Raw genomic sequence first — 13,772 nt, forward strand, 5'->3', positions numbered from 1 at the left:
ACATTGTGTTATTTTTCCAATGGTACAAACATACTTTATTGTACAATTAAATTATTGGCAAAAACTCAGACCACCAAAATAACTTAAAAAAAGAAGAAACTAGTGAAAATGGAGCAACAGTTATTTCTTTTTTTCTTTTTCTTTTTTTGCTTCCTCTCAACAAGCACCAAAATGTTAACAAGAGAAAAAAATAAGTGGTCAAAGATTCCATTTGAACACTAAACAAATATTAAATAGTCTCATTTCCAGTCTCTTTAAGAAGAAGAAACAATAAAAACAAAACAAGTTGTTCAGTTGCCATGGGTTTGTACAGTGATTCAGTATGTTTTTACACTTATATGCATGTACATGAAACTTTTCTTCAAAATGGCATGATATGCTCAGCAGCCCGAGGGCAGTGAGCCGTGTCATTTTGCATTACCATCAACGTCTTCAATACAAAAAAACCATCAATCTAATAATTCCTGTAGTTTCAAGTTTTATTCTCAAAAAAATAAAATTAAATAATATATCTATATATAAAAGACAAGTTTTTTCCTTGTTTTTTATAAAATAAGTCTCAAGATATATTGCCACTTTGTTTCTGTTCATGTCCCCCTATGCCCAGTAACCCAACCTTTGAGAAAAATAGTGAACGTGTATCGAGTCATTCTTTCAATATGAACCAAATTACCTACTCATTTTTTATGATCAAAGGCTTCTCTCTCATCTCTTCTCCCCTCCCGTCTAATTGTGCATGTTACATCATGTGAAAAGTGTTCACAGCAATCTTTAGGTGTGATTTGTTGCAATAAAGTTGGTCAGAAAATACACAAAGGCTCATTGGTGCTCATCCGATCGATAACAGCCCCCCTACCGCATGTACGATCCCAAAATCTCACTACTTTCCACAGCTCAGGAGTCTGCACAGCTAAAGACGTGAGGCCATCCCATCATCGGAGGACAAAAAGAGCAATAGAAAAGCGTCTCTGTCTGCCTCTAGTTCTGAAAGTCTGTACAGCTTACATTTTTTGAGTTTTTACTTTTTATTACAAAAACAGTATTTGATTAAAGTCCACAGTTTTTCCATCTTTCTTTGTACAGTAATAACATTATATGAAACCTCATGGTTCAGAGTGAGAGTGGAGGAGAGTGTTGGGGGGGAAGTGTGGAGAAAAGAGGGATAGAGGTCTGGAGATTCACACTGTTGATCCAGAGTCCAGAAAACGGAGACTTGAGAGATGCACACAAATACGGGATATTTCTTGCAGAGAAACGTCCTCTACAACCTTCCTCTCAAGGTCAAAGTTCATGGGTGGCAGACGCTAACACACAGAACCTTCTTCATCTGAGAGAAGGGACTTAAACACACCACCGCCCCCACCAGATACATCAGCAGTTCATCCACCCTTCTATCCATCCCTGGTGCCGTAGTAAGTGTGTGTGTGTGTGTGTGTGTATGTGTTGAGAGGGGGGGGGGGGGGAAGGGGGAGTGCACAATCATGGGAGAGGCCCCTGTAGGAGGACCGACTCTCCGTCCATCAGGGTAGGTGTTTCTGGAAGCTTCTGATTTCCAGGAAGCGGCGAGTCAGCCGGCCAGTGAGAACAGCAGCCAACCCCCCCCCCCCCCCCCTCACCCCTCCCCCGGCCGTAATCTCCCCAGCAACACTGTTTCAGATTCACTTGAATCCCGAACCCCCTGACAAAAACCATCAAAAGGGTCAAAATAAAAGAAACACACCCCATCTCAACCCTATTGGTTGAGAAAAAGTCGTTAACAAAAATAGATTTTGTGAACCGGTAGCAGTTGCGATCAATGTACATTGCAGGAAAAACGTGAAAAAATGAAACTACTGGGAACGTAAGATATGCTGCGATGTGGATTTTAGATCCAGAGAAAATAAGTGATTATTATAATATCATCAAAAAAACTAAACAATAAACACTTCTCTGCAAAACGGATACAATCATGACTGGTAAGGAGGGGGGGAAAACAAAAAACGATAAAAGGTCCATAGTATTAACTCACTCTTTAATTTTCCACCACATTTAAAAATATCCGTAAAAAAAGGCAAAGTTCTCAGTCCCCAAAAATATTACTTGTGTGTCATATACTAAGGAAGAAGTATCTCCCAGCCCCCAAAACCCCACTTACACCTTTTGTACACAATTGGCAAAAATATATAGATATATATTAACAGCAATAACTTACCATTCGTTTTAATTTATTCATTTATTGACTTGTGGATTTAATGTTGCATCTCCCATAGGAAGGTTCAGTTCTTTTCATTTTTACATCAGAAAAATATTTAAATAAAAAATAACTTCTAAAACTGCCAGCAAGGCCGGCGGCCTCCACCGCCCGCCGCCGCCACCGCCACCACCCTCCTCCTCCTCCTCCTCTCTTCCGCTTCAGCCCAGATGGTCTGAGACGCTTCTGAGGCGTGGGGGCGCGGGGGTGGGTGGCGGGGGCAGGCTAGGCTACATGATGTCTAGACTGCTGTGGTTCATGTCCTGGCTGTTTCCCCCCATCATGTCCTGGTTCTGACCGTGCAGACCTCCCATCCCGCTCAACTGGGACATGAGGGCGTTCTGGTCCGACCCAAACTGACTGGGGTCCTGCTGCTGCTGCTGCTGTACCACCATGCCGGGGTGGTGCTGTCCCAGGTGCCCGGGGTGCGGCGAGCCTGTCTGGGTGTGTGGGGAGATGCGGTGGGGGGAGGGCTGGGGCTGCATGCGTGGGGAGGGGCTGGAGTGCGGAGGCTGGGACTGGGGCCTCGGTGAGGGCTGCGGGGAGCGGACCTGGCTGCTGAGCGAGCCCGGGCCCAGGGCCTGACCCTGGAGGTGGGGGTGCGGGTGCGGCGACTGGGCCATGGGCTGCTGGGGGCTCATGGGGCCGCTGTGCTGGGCGGGCGACCCCCCTCCCAGGTGCTGTTGCTGGAGGAGCCTCTGGTGTAGGGTCTGTTGGAGAATGGCCTGGGAGGGGCCACCGCCCTGCTGGGGGGGCTGGCCCTGGACCCCCTGCCCCCCCTGTTGGTGCTGACCAGGCCCACCTCCCCCTCCTCCCCCCCCAGGCCCTCCGTCCGGTCCCTGCATCCCAGCCATGGCGTTCTGCTGTTGCTGTTGATGATGCTGCTGCTGCTGCTGTTGTTGTTGCTGCTGCTGTTGTTGTTGTTGTTGTTGTTGTTGTTGTTGCTGCTGCTGCTGCTGTTGTTGTTGTTGTTGCTGCTGCTGCTGCTGTTGCTGCATTTGCATCTGGTGCTGGAGTCTCTGCTGCAGGACCGCTGTAACATGCTGGTGAGACATGGAAGCTGTGTAGCCCTGCTGGGCTGGCTGGCCCTGCCCCGGACCACCGGCCTGGGGGCCGCCCGCTCCTCCTCCCTGCTGTGGCCCTCCTCCTCCGGGCTGGGGGGGTCCGGCCTGCTGAGGGGCCATCCCTGGCTGTCCCTGGCCCGCCTGCATGAAGCCCTGTTGGGCTTGCTGCTGCTGAAGGGCCTGGGGCTGCTGGAACTGACCATGGTTCCCCATCTGCTGCTGCTGTTGTTGCTGCTGCTGCTGTTGTTGTTGTTGTTGTTGTTGTTGTTGCTGCTGCTGCTGGAGGTGCTGTCTCAATAGTAGCTCTCTGAACTGGGGGGTCATGTTGGACATGGCGTTGCCTTGTTGGCCTGACATACCCGCTTGTTGTTGTTGTTGTTGTTGCTGCTGTTGCTGTTGCTGTAATGCTGCCAACTGCTGTTGCTGCTGCAGACTTCCAGGCAGCAGAGGGCGCTGTTGCTGCTGCTGTTGCTGCTGCTGCTGTTGTTGTTGTAACTGTTGGAGCTGAGCGATGGTATGCAGCCCTCCTCCTCCTCCTCCTCCTGCTCCTGCTGCTGCTCCTCCTCCTCCTCCTCCTCCCTGGCCCATGTTCATCCCTGGCTGTCCTGTCGTGTTCACCTGCTGACCGTCCATCCCCACCTGGTTACCCCCGGGCCCTCCTCCTCCCACCCCAGGCCCCTGCAGGCCTCCCCCTGCCCCCTGGAACCTCACTCCGCCCGGGCTCCCTCCTCCTCCTCCTCCCGGAGGCGCCGGGCCCCCCGGGCCCCCCTGGTAGCGGGCAGCCCGCTGCTTGATGAAGGCGGCCATGAGGAGGGGGTTGGAGCGTAGGATGTTGAGCACCTGCTGCTGCTGGAGGGGAGAGCTGGGAGAGCGCAGGGTCCTCAGGAGGTCCTGGAGGGCGGCCTGCGGGAGGTTCCCGGCGCCAACCATGGCGGCCGCCGCCCCCGCCACGCCCCCGGGGCCGCCCATCAGCCCCATCAGCCCGCCTCTGGCGCCCTGCTGCTGCTGGGGCTGCCCCGGTTGCTGGGATAGTTGTTGTTGCTGCTGTTGTTGCTGTTGTTGCTGCTGCTGTTGTTGTTGTTGTTGTTGTTGCTGCTGTTGGAGCTGTTGCTGGGCAACCTGTTGTTGTTGCGGAGTCATATGTCCCATCTGTCCCATCATTGCTTGCCTCTGCTGAGGGGGCCACGCCTGCTGCCCCGCCGCCGCCTGCTGCTGGAGCTGGTTCTGGTTCTGGGGGCCTCCCTGCTGTTGCATGGCCCCCGGCACCCCCAGCCCCATGGCCTGCTGCTGCTGCTGCTCCAGCATGGCTCTGCCCGGCACGCCCTGCCCACCCACCATCCCCGCCCCGGGGTGGGGCATGCCCATCTGCGCCTGGGGGTTCTGGTGGTGGGGGTGGGGCATCATGCCCCCGCCCTGGGCCGCCTGCCGCTGGAGGATCTGGGCCTGGGCCTGGGCCTGGGCCATCTGGCGCTGGGTCTCCGCCATGCGCTGGATCTTCAGGGCCGTCTCCACCGCCGCCTGAGGGGGCCCCTGCTGCTGCCCGGGCTGCCCGGGCATGGGGCCCTGTCCCGGGCCGGGTTGCTGTTGCTGCTGGGGTGGGGTGGCCGGACCCAGGCCGGGCTTACCCAGGGACTGGTGCAGCGGGGAGGCCCCCGGAGGTCTGGGGGTGTAGGGCGGCAGGGCGCCCGGGTGGCCCCCCCCTGGGTGCTGGAGCTGCTGGACCTGCTGCTGCTGGAGCTGGGACACCATCTGCTGCTGAGGGGAGCCCATCATACCCCCCCCTCCGCTCTGCATCTGCTGGAACTGGTGGTGGAGGTGGTGCTGGGGGGGCATCCCTCCTCCTCCTCCTCCTCCAACACCCCCGCCCTGCTGCTGGTGCTGCTGCTGCATCTGCTGGCCCGGACCTCCTACCCCCACGCCCGGCTGGGGCAGGGGCGGCATGCCGCCCTGGGTGGGCGTCTGCGGAGTGGGGGGCTGTGTCCCCACCGACGTCGGGGTGCTGGGCCCCGTCGTCCCGTTGCCTCCGGGCGACGGCAGCCCGCCGTTACCCCCGGGGCCGCCTCCACCGCCGCCGCCCCCGGGCGGCTGGCCCACCCGCTGCATGCTGGCCATCCTCCGGCGCAGCATCTGCGCCTGCTGGAGGCGGTGCTGCAGCTGCTGCTGCCGCAGCTTGTGCTTGATGTTGAGGCAGAAGGGCACCGGGCACTTGTTCTCCTGGCAGTGCTTGGCGTGGTAGCAGCACAGCGCGATCAGCTGCTTGCAGATGGGGCAGCCGCCGTTGGTCTTGCGCTTGCAGCCCTTGGTGTGCTGCACCACGCGCTTCATCTTCTGGCAGGACGGCAGCGAGCAGTTGGCGTTGCGGCACTGGCAGGCGTGCACCAGCGACTGGATGCAGCGCTGGATGCTGAGGCGCCGAGAGTCGCCGGGGCTCTGCATGGACGACGCCGACTGGTTGCTGCTCTCGTCGTCCAGGCCCAGGCCCAGCTTCTCCATCTTGTGCTCGTGGCCCTTGGTGTTGTAGCACGTGCCGCACAGGTCGTAGTCCTGGAGGAGGGGGGGGGGGGGAGAGACGGTTAGATCCGCGGGACTCAATTTGCAAATCTTGCGTTCGCTATTGCCCTCGTCTTTCCTAGGGTTTCTTTGCTTTCGTCCCTACCTCCCTCCGTCCACGGAAGCAGGTCTACACAGAGCAGTTTTACGCCATCCTGACTGCCATCAACCCCTCTTATAAACGCCATCAACCCCTCTTCTCAACGCCATCAACCCCTCTTCTCAACACCATCAACCCCTCTTATAAACGCCATCAACCCCTCTTATAAACGCCATCAACCCCTCTTCTCAACACCATCAACCCCTCTTCTAAACACCATCAACCCCTCTTCCCAACATCCTCCCCCCCCCCTCCCTCCCTCCCTCCCTCCCTCCGTCCTCACCTCGCAGACGGTGCAGTGGAAGCGTGTCTCCACGTGGTGCTTGCACTCGTTGCAGGTGTAGACGAAGCGGTCCTGGCTCTGGTTGTGCAGCTCCACCAGCATGCACATGGAGCTCCACATGGACCGGCGCAGCGAGCTGAACTCCAGGTGCTTGTCTCGCGCCAGCGTCAGGAAGGCGTCGCGGCCGTCCATCAGGTCGCACGCCATCAGGGGGTCGGGGTCCATGATGGGGGGCAGGGCGTTGGCCATGGGGCCCGCGATCAGCCGGATGACAAAGAACACCTGGAGAGGATGGATGGAGGACAGCAGAGGGATTTGGGAGGAAAGGGAGATGGGAGAGAGAAGAGATTGGGAAGGAAGTAAAAGGATGGGAAGGAAGTAAAAGGATGTCAAGAGTTAACAAAGTGGAGAGAGCAAAAATGTGCTTTTGACTCCCACACAGCATAACAGACAATAAAAAAGTTAGAGAGGATCAATGTTTGCTATTCCAAAAGTATAAAAAAAGGGTTCAAAAAGTATAAAAAGAGGTTAACGATGACCATGTTATAGTGTAGTGCGTGAGAGAGAGGGGCCCACCTCTTTGTGTTTCTCCATGGTAGCGTAGAGCTTCTGAGAGAGGTCATTGGACACGTTGGGCATCCCTGGCTTCTTCTTATTGGCTCGGCTCATACTGCTCTTGTTCTTGCTGGTCTTCTTGTTGTTCTTCTTCTTGGCGTTCTTACTGTCGCCTTTCGTAGCCTGGAAGGAGGAGGGAGGGAGAGGGGAGGAGAGAAAGTGAGCGATTCATAGATTGCATTAAAATCTCAGATTCCACGACCACGTCCACAGACAAACTCAAATCATTCATAAGTGGAATAAAGACAAAATGACAACCCCGCCCACGTCTCCCCCCAGCCAGCTCCCCCTGGCCCCGCCCACGTCTCCCCCCAGCCAGCTCCCCCTGGCCCCGCCCACATCTCCCCCCAGCCAGCTCCCCCTGGCCTTACGTCTATGCTCTCGTTGGAAGTGCTGTTCTCCTCCCTCTTCCTCTCCTCCTCCTCCTGCTCCAGCTCCTTGATGCTCTCCTCCAGCACGTTGGGCCAGAAGTCGCCCTCGAAGTACGGCAGCTCCTTGGCGCTGGTCAGGCGGTCCTCCGTCGCCTGCTTGAAAATGTCCTGGGAGGGGAGGGGGGGGGGGGGGGGGGGTCAAGCACAGTCAGCATGGCTTTTTATTACCAAGTACAGTTACAGGCTCCCTTACAACAACACCAATGTTGCACAGGCTATTCTTCCCCACATCAAAACACTGCACACCCGTCTTGAGGAAACGGATATACAAAAATTGAAGAAAAAAAGGGGGGGAAAAAAGAGTGGTCAGAAGCGCTTGCCGTAGAGTAAACGTGATGCAGAGTGATCGTTTTCAAGAGAGTCCTTGACGCTGCCCCTCAGTAGAGCGACTCCAATCCGGACTGGTTACCTTGTAGTCGTGTACGATGCGCTCGGCCACGGCCTTGTCCAGCATCTTCTTGTACCACTCCTGCAGGCGTTTGGGCTTGGGGATCTTCTGGTCCGCCGGGTGGCAGTGGAAGATGTAGTCGTCCCCCTCACTGGGGGGGCACGCCCAGATGTGGCCCGTCGTGTACCTGAGGAACACACACACACACACCGGAGGGGCATTAGTTATGAGCTAGCATGGTTTCGGACACACACATGGGAGGAAGGACCCTGGGGCTGGTGTGGTTACGTTAGAGAACACAGGGTTGAATGAAACGTCAAGCATGTGTCTGTGAAAGCGCTCTTTCGTTTGGTTAGATCCTTCATCTGTGAGCAAGTGCTGACGGGATAAACCCACTGGCAAGACACAAAATCGGTCGCTAGGTGGGAAGGAGATTTGTCACTATAAACAGGGATGTGATGAGGTGTGCGGTGTCAGATCTGAAGCACGGTCCTCACCCCAGCCTCTTCACGTACTCCAGGTAACCTATGAGGATCTCATGGTAGACTCCTGTCCTCAGGGACCGAGGCTGGAAGAAGTGAACACTGTCCAGGTAGGAGATGTACACCCGCCTACGGAAGGAGAGATGGAGAGGGAGAGAGATGGAGAGGGAGAGAGGACAGGTGAGATCGCTGCGTTTGATGAACAGACTACTTATACTATGTAGGCATGCACAAGCTCCTTTCTTTGGATATTATTACAGAACGACACTATGGGTATTCTGGGTAATATGTGAATGTCCTGACCGCTGATTGGGCGGTGGGCAGTCGGAGCCGTACTCCTGGACGTGCATGCCGAAGAAACACACGTCCGCTCCGTCTATGTCCTCGAAGGCAAACAGGGCCTTGGTCCTGTAGGGGAAGGACTCGGACATCTCCCCGCTGTCCACAAACCTGGGAGGACGCGCGCACACACACACACAGATGAACTTCCCTTTTCAAATACACTGTCCTACCACAATGTAGTAAAATCAAACAGCTCCCAACATCAGCACTCCACATCTTGAGTGGGAGTCAAATAGAAGGTTTGATGGATGTAAAACTCTCCTACCTGGACTTCATGCCTGGTTTGACCTCCACCACCTTGTCTGAGACGTGCACCACCCTGATGGTGATGTCACCTGACTCTGGGTGGTTCTGACGCTTCAGGTAGTCGTTCACCCTGATCTCCAGGTAATTACCCAGCTTGGTCTGGGGCAACCCTGAGAGGGAGAGGGGGAGGGAGAGAGAGAAAAAGAGAGAGAGAGAGAGAGAGAGAGAGAGAGAGAGAGAGAGAGAGAGAGAGGGGGAGAGGGAGAGGGAGAGAGAAATGTAGAGTACAGGAAGAGTAGGCGAGAGAGAGGGGAAGAGGGAAGTAGTTATGAACGGGTTCAGGGGAGAATCTGGACAGAGCTAGCTGGAGGCCAGAGGGGACGAACCTAAAAGACAAGAGGCCCCACACTTACTTTTGGAAGCATACTTGTTCTCTCTCCTCGTCTTGTTACTCTTCTTTAAGCAGCCGTCACAATTAAAACTGGCCAGTTGGAGAAAGACAGACAGTTAGGGTAGGCTGAGCATAATCATCTGAGAACAGGTAGCACGGTGTCAAGGCAGCCAGGGGGACGGGCAGATAAGGCAGACAGACAGACAGACAGACGGACGGACGGACGGACGGACTTACCCTAAAGGCCATATAGTGTCGTTGTGCAGGACACAGATCTGGTGCATTTTACGCCCACAGTCCATACATTCCACAAGCCTGCAGACAGACAGAGACAGACAGGCAGAGACAGACAGGCAGAGACAGACAGGCAGACAGACAGAGACATAGGGAGAGGGAGGTGAGTCATATGAATCAATATAATCGTCATAATCACACATCTCGTACAGTGCATTTGTCCAAAGAGTGCGATGCAATGCGCTTCTGTACACGACCTCCTTACACAAGAAGTATTCAAGATGAAGTGGCAGATTTCAAGGGTGGACTTACAACTCGGGGTCCAGTGTGTCGTTTTTCTTTTTCTCAAACTGCTCTTTGTTGATGGACCTGAGAAGATAAAAAATAGGCGTGAAAAAACATTTTAGTTAACAAATAAAAGTAAAAACTATGCTTTACAAAAATAACTATGAATAACAAACTATTGTGTGTTTACAAAACTAAATAATATAAACTAAAATTATAGAGAAAATGTCTTTAGTTTTAATCTTTTTCATTTCATACATAAGCCTAGTATTTTGGGTGGATATGAAATCGATCCTCCATGTTCTTTAGCTGTGCCCCTGCGCAGAAGTAACCTGATGTGCGCCAGGTGGTTTGTTTTGCACGGAGTGAAACAACTTTAGCTCGCGAGATCAGGATAGTCTCACAAGGCTAGCATAGAAGAAAAATTCACTAAAACTGATACTGAAACAAATAAAAACTTAACTAAAACTAAGCATTTTCTAAAACTAAAAACTAAACTAAAAACTAAAAGTTAAATCGAAACGGGTGAAGGAAGGTAGATGAACAGAGGATGGAGAGATTAAATGAAGGGATGACCAGTAGGATGGAGAGATTAAATGAAGAGATGACCAGTAGGATGGAGAGATTAAATGAAGAGATGACCAGTAGGATGGAGAGATTAAATGAAGAGATGACCAGTAGGATGGAGAGATTAAATGAAGAGATGACCAGTAGGATGGAGAGATTAAATGAAGAGAGACCAGTAGGATGGAGAGATTAAATGAAGAGACCAGTAGGATGGAGAGATTAAATGAAGAGATGACCAGTAGGATGGAGAGATTAAATGAAGAGAGACCAGTAGGATGGAGAGATTAAATGGAGAGACCAGTAGGATGGAGGAGTGAGTACTCACGTCTGTGGCTGGGAGGGGTCGTCTCCCAGGGAAACGGTCTCCCCCTGGATCTCGTTGAAACACTTCTCACAGAAGTGGTACCTGTTAGCAAGAAGCCCAAATTTTGGTGAACTACACCGTTCCCCACAGCACAGCCAATCACAGACAGGCACGGAAGGTCAGCCACCAATCAGGGCAGGGCAGGGCAAGGCGGGGCAAGCAGGCACACGGACAGCGCAGGGGAGGGTCGTCGTCAGAACAGCCAATCATGATTGAGGATTTGGAAGAGGAGGGGGTGGGAGGGGGAGAGGGGGGGGTTGGAGGTGCATGATTGGTCGAGACGAAAGCAAGCCAATGCAGACATCACAAGCATCGACACCAGGAGGGGGAGGGGGTGTGGACAGACAGGGAGGTGGATAGGTGAGAAGGGGGATTTGGGAGGGGGGGGACGACGACAAGACAGACATCCAGGAGGACAACACAGAGCAGAGAGGCGAGGCAAAGCACAGATTAGCGTTTGGACACGAGGAGATGAGCACAATCATCACAGCTACACCAGGCAGTAGCTGCACCAACTTGGGACAGGGAAGGGAGGAGGGAGGAGGAGGAGGAGAGAGGAGGGAGCTGGGAAAGGAGGGGGCGGGAAGCATGGGGACAAATGCAGACACTGAACAGATATGAACAAAGGTAGAGCCGATTGTTCAATCGAACAGCATTTTAACCTCAGTCCTTTCTTATTGCAGAAAAGGAATCTTGGGTGGAAAATACCAGTTGGTATGAAGTTAAACTGCAGAGTAGCTCACAGCTACTAACCAACGTTGGAAGTTAAGAGTGTCTAATTATTGCTATGAACTGTAAACAAAAATTTGGCCGATAGGAAAGGACCAAATGTTGAAATGCCACAGAAATAAAGCAGCACGTAGATATCAAAACAGGAAAAATGAAATTGGGGCGACCCTTTAATCCCACGGAAAGACATTTGACACAATTCAAACAGAATTTCAGTTTGTAAGAAAGCACAACTCTGTGTGTGTGTGTGTGTGTGTGTACCTGTTCTGGTAGCTGAAATAGGCCACATCTCGGGGTATAGTGCACAGCTGCTTCCCATAGCAGCACAGGGTCTGTGGAGAGAACTCCAGCTGAGGGAGGAGAAGAAAGAGAAAGACAGGAATTAAGGAAAAGAACAATGCGAGTTCAGACAGTGCACCCAAACTCTCAGCTCCCCTTAAACCCCCACTTTGGTCGCGTTTGTCTAAAGCGGATGCTTGAGTCAGCTGGTTATAATAGCGTTGAATCACAGAGTTATTCATGTGCAGACTCAAATATAGCAGGCGCTTTAGGAGGGTTTAGGAGTCCTGAAACCAGATATGGGGGAGGAATGACAGGGACGACGCTGGCTGAGGCTCACTCCCATGAGCCAGTTGGAACTGCCTGCACATACGCCCTCCGCCTCCTCCTCCTCGTCACACACGCGGGCGTTTGTGTTCGGAGTTCTAACTCGCACCTCCACCAGCACTCCGCCAGGCCCAGTATCTCCCCCTATTCCCTCTCTCCTCCTCACTCCTTCCCTCCCTCCACCTCCCTCGTCTCCCATTCCTGCACCTCTTTCTCGCTCCGTCTACCCTCAGTCTCTCCCTCCCTCCCTCTCCTCCACTCCTCCACCCCCCGCCGTCTCACCTTGCGTCCGCAGCAGTAGCCCAGGCTCTGCATGACCGGGTCGATCTCGGACTCGAACACCTCGGCCAGCTTGGAGCAGTACTTGTAGACGCGCGACGTCTTGCGGTTGTAGAGCCAGGCGTTATTGAACATGAGCCAGATGTCGTCCACGTACTGCCAGGGCTCCTGGTACTGGCCCGTGTCCAGCTTGCGCTTGATGGAGGACAGGTCCATGGGCGTCTTCACGATGTCAAAGTAGTCCTGGGGGAGAACCGAGGAGCAGTGTTAGTGCTGATAAACATTAAGGGTGGGGGGGTGGGGGGGGGCGATATTCGGTCGGTTGCGGTATGAAAGGAGCATGTCAACAGACGGGATCGCCATAGGGAGGTTAACGTTACGTAGTTGGTCGTGGCAAAATAAATAGGTGGAGAAGATGTGTGTGTGTGTGTGTGTGTGTGAGAGAGTGTGTGTGTTGCGAGGGATGAAGGCAGCTGAATGCAGGGCCAGGCAGGAGGGCTCACCGGAATACCCAGCACCTGGGGGTCCACAGGCTGCCTGAAGGGCAGGGACTCGGGGTCCTGTTTGTACAGAGACTCCAGCGTGGGCATGAGGGCTTGGCGCATCTCCTCGGGCTTGAAGACTGGAGGAGAGAAACCCCACAAGAGATTAGGACTTCCGCCTGCTGAGGCTGTGATACGCGACGACACACAGAGAAAAGCTCCTGAAAAGGAGCGAAAAAGACAAGAGAGTTTAACACGTACTCTTCTTCTTAACCTGGGCACCGGACTGTGCCCCGCCCGACTCCGATGCCTCCTCTTCCACTTTCGGCTCCTTCTTGATCTCCGGCTTCCTGTCTTCCGTCTTCACCCCCGACGACGAGGCAGACAGCGCCGCCGTGTCCATGGGGAGGCCTTTCCCCCCCTCGTCCGAGCAGTCCTCCTTCTTGAGCTCCAACTTGATGGGTCTCTCCTCGGCCTTCATGTTGGCCAGCTTCCCTCCCTTGGAGCAGCCGCCCCCGTCCTCATCGTCGTCCTCCTCCTCCTCGTCCTCCTCCTGCTGCTGCTTGCGCTTGCCCTCCGTCTTGGGGCGAGGGGTGGCGTCGGCGTGGGCCTGCTGGGAGGCGTCCAGGCTGCTGACGGAGGCGGGGGTCATCGCCTGGCTGTCCGCCAGGAACGAGCCTTTCTGAGACAGCTGGGGGAGGAACGATAGAATACGATGTCACGAAAGGGAAATGGCAGGATGTGTGGTGAGATAGGTTAGAGACCTCAGTAGCTGATAGGACCGTTAACGCCTGGGCCCCATGTTGTGAACACACTAGGGCTGTCAAAAAAAATCAAAGTTCGAAAAAAATAAATTAATATTTTTTTTTTAAAGAAGTTCGAACCTAAATTTGAGAGTTCGAATATTGTAATATTAATAAATAATATTGTTTATCAAATTATGCAGCGATTTACATTAATAACAGAACATTTATAGGCAACAATTTATTTACGGGCAATAATCCAATAATCCAGACCCAGCACCTTATCGAAAGATGAAAGTTAACACCTCAGCGAGGGGTAACAGTGTTCACAGTACAACATTACAGTCAAGGGTTATTTTAT

General features: G+C 53.5%; 1 protein-coding gene across 1 annotated transcript in view; it reads right to left on the bottom strand.

Annotated features, from left to right (window-relative positions):
- Positions 1–46: 46 nt before the first annotated feature.
- Positions 47–13,772, bottom strand: part of ep300a (EP300 lysine acetyltransferase a) — a 34,740-nt gene continuing 21,014 nt past the window's right edge. Inside the window, exons 15-30 of the mRNA XM_084456415.1 lie at positions 12,930–13,359; positions 12,690–12,808; positions 12,190–12,429; positions 11,563–11,651; positions 10,534–10,614; positions 9,669–9,725; positions 9,360–9,437; positions 9,145–9,212; positions 8,751–8,901; positions 8,447–8,593; positions 8,159–8,272; positions 7,683–7,848; positions 7,214–7,381; positions 6,804–6,965; positions 6,228–6,509; positions 47–5,838 (exon numbers count right to left, since the gene is read on the bottom strand). Coding sequence (XP_084312541.1) covers positions 2,461–5,838; positions 6,228–6,509; positions 6,804–6,965; positions 7,214–7,381; positions 7,683–7,848; positions 8,159–8,272; positions 8,447–8,593; positions 8,751–8,901; positions 9,145–9,212; positions 9,360–9,437; positions 9,669–9,725; positions 10,534–10,614; positions 11,563–11,651; positions 12,190–12,429; positions 12,690–12,808; positions 12,930–13,359 — 5,730 coding nt within the window. The 3' untranslated portion in view covers positions 47–2,460. The remainder of the gene's footprint in view (positions 5,839–6,227; positions 6,510–6,803; positions 6,966–7,213; positions 7,382–7,682; positions 7,849–8,158; positions 8,273–8,446; positions 8,594–8,750; positions 8,902–9,144; positions 9,213–9,359; positions 9,438–9,668; positions 9,726–10,533; positions 10,615–11,562; positions 11,652–12,189; positions 12,430–12,689; positions 12,809–12,929; positions 13,360–13,772) is intronic.

This window comes from Borostomias antarcticus (assembly GCF_949987555.1).
Source record: "Borostomias antarcticus genome assembly, chromosome: 22".
In the NCBI taxonomy this organism is placed as follows: domain Eukaryota; kingdom Metazoa; phylum Chordata; class Actinopteri; order Stomiiformes; family Stomiidae; genus Borostomias; species Borostomias antarcticus.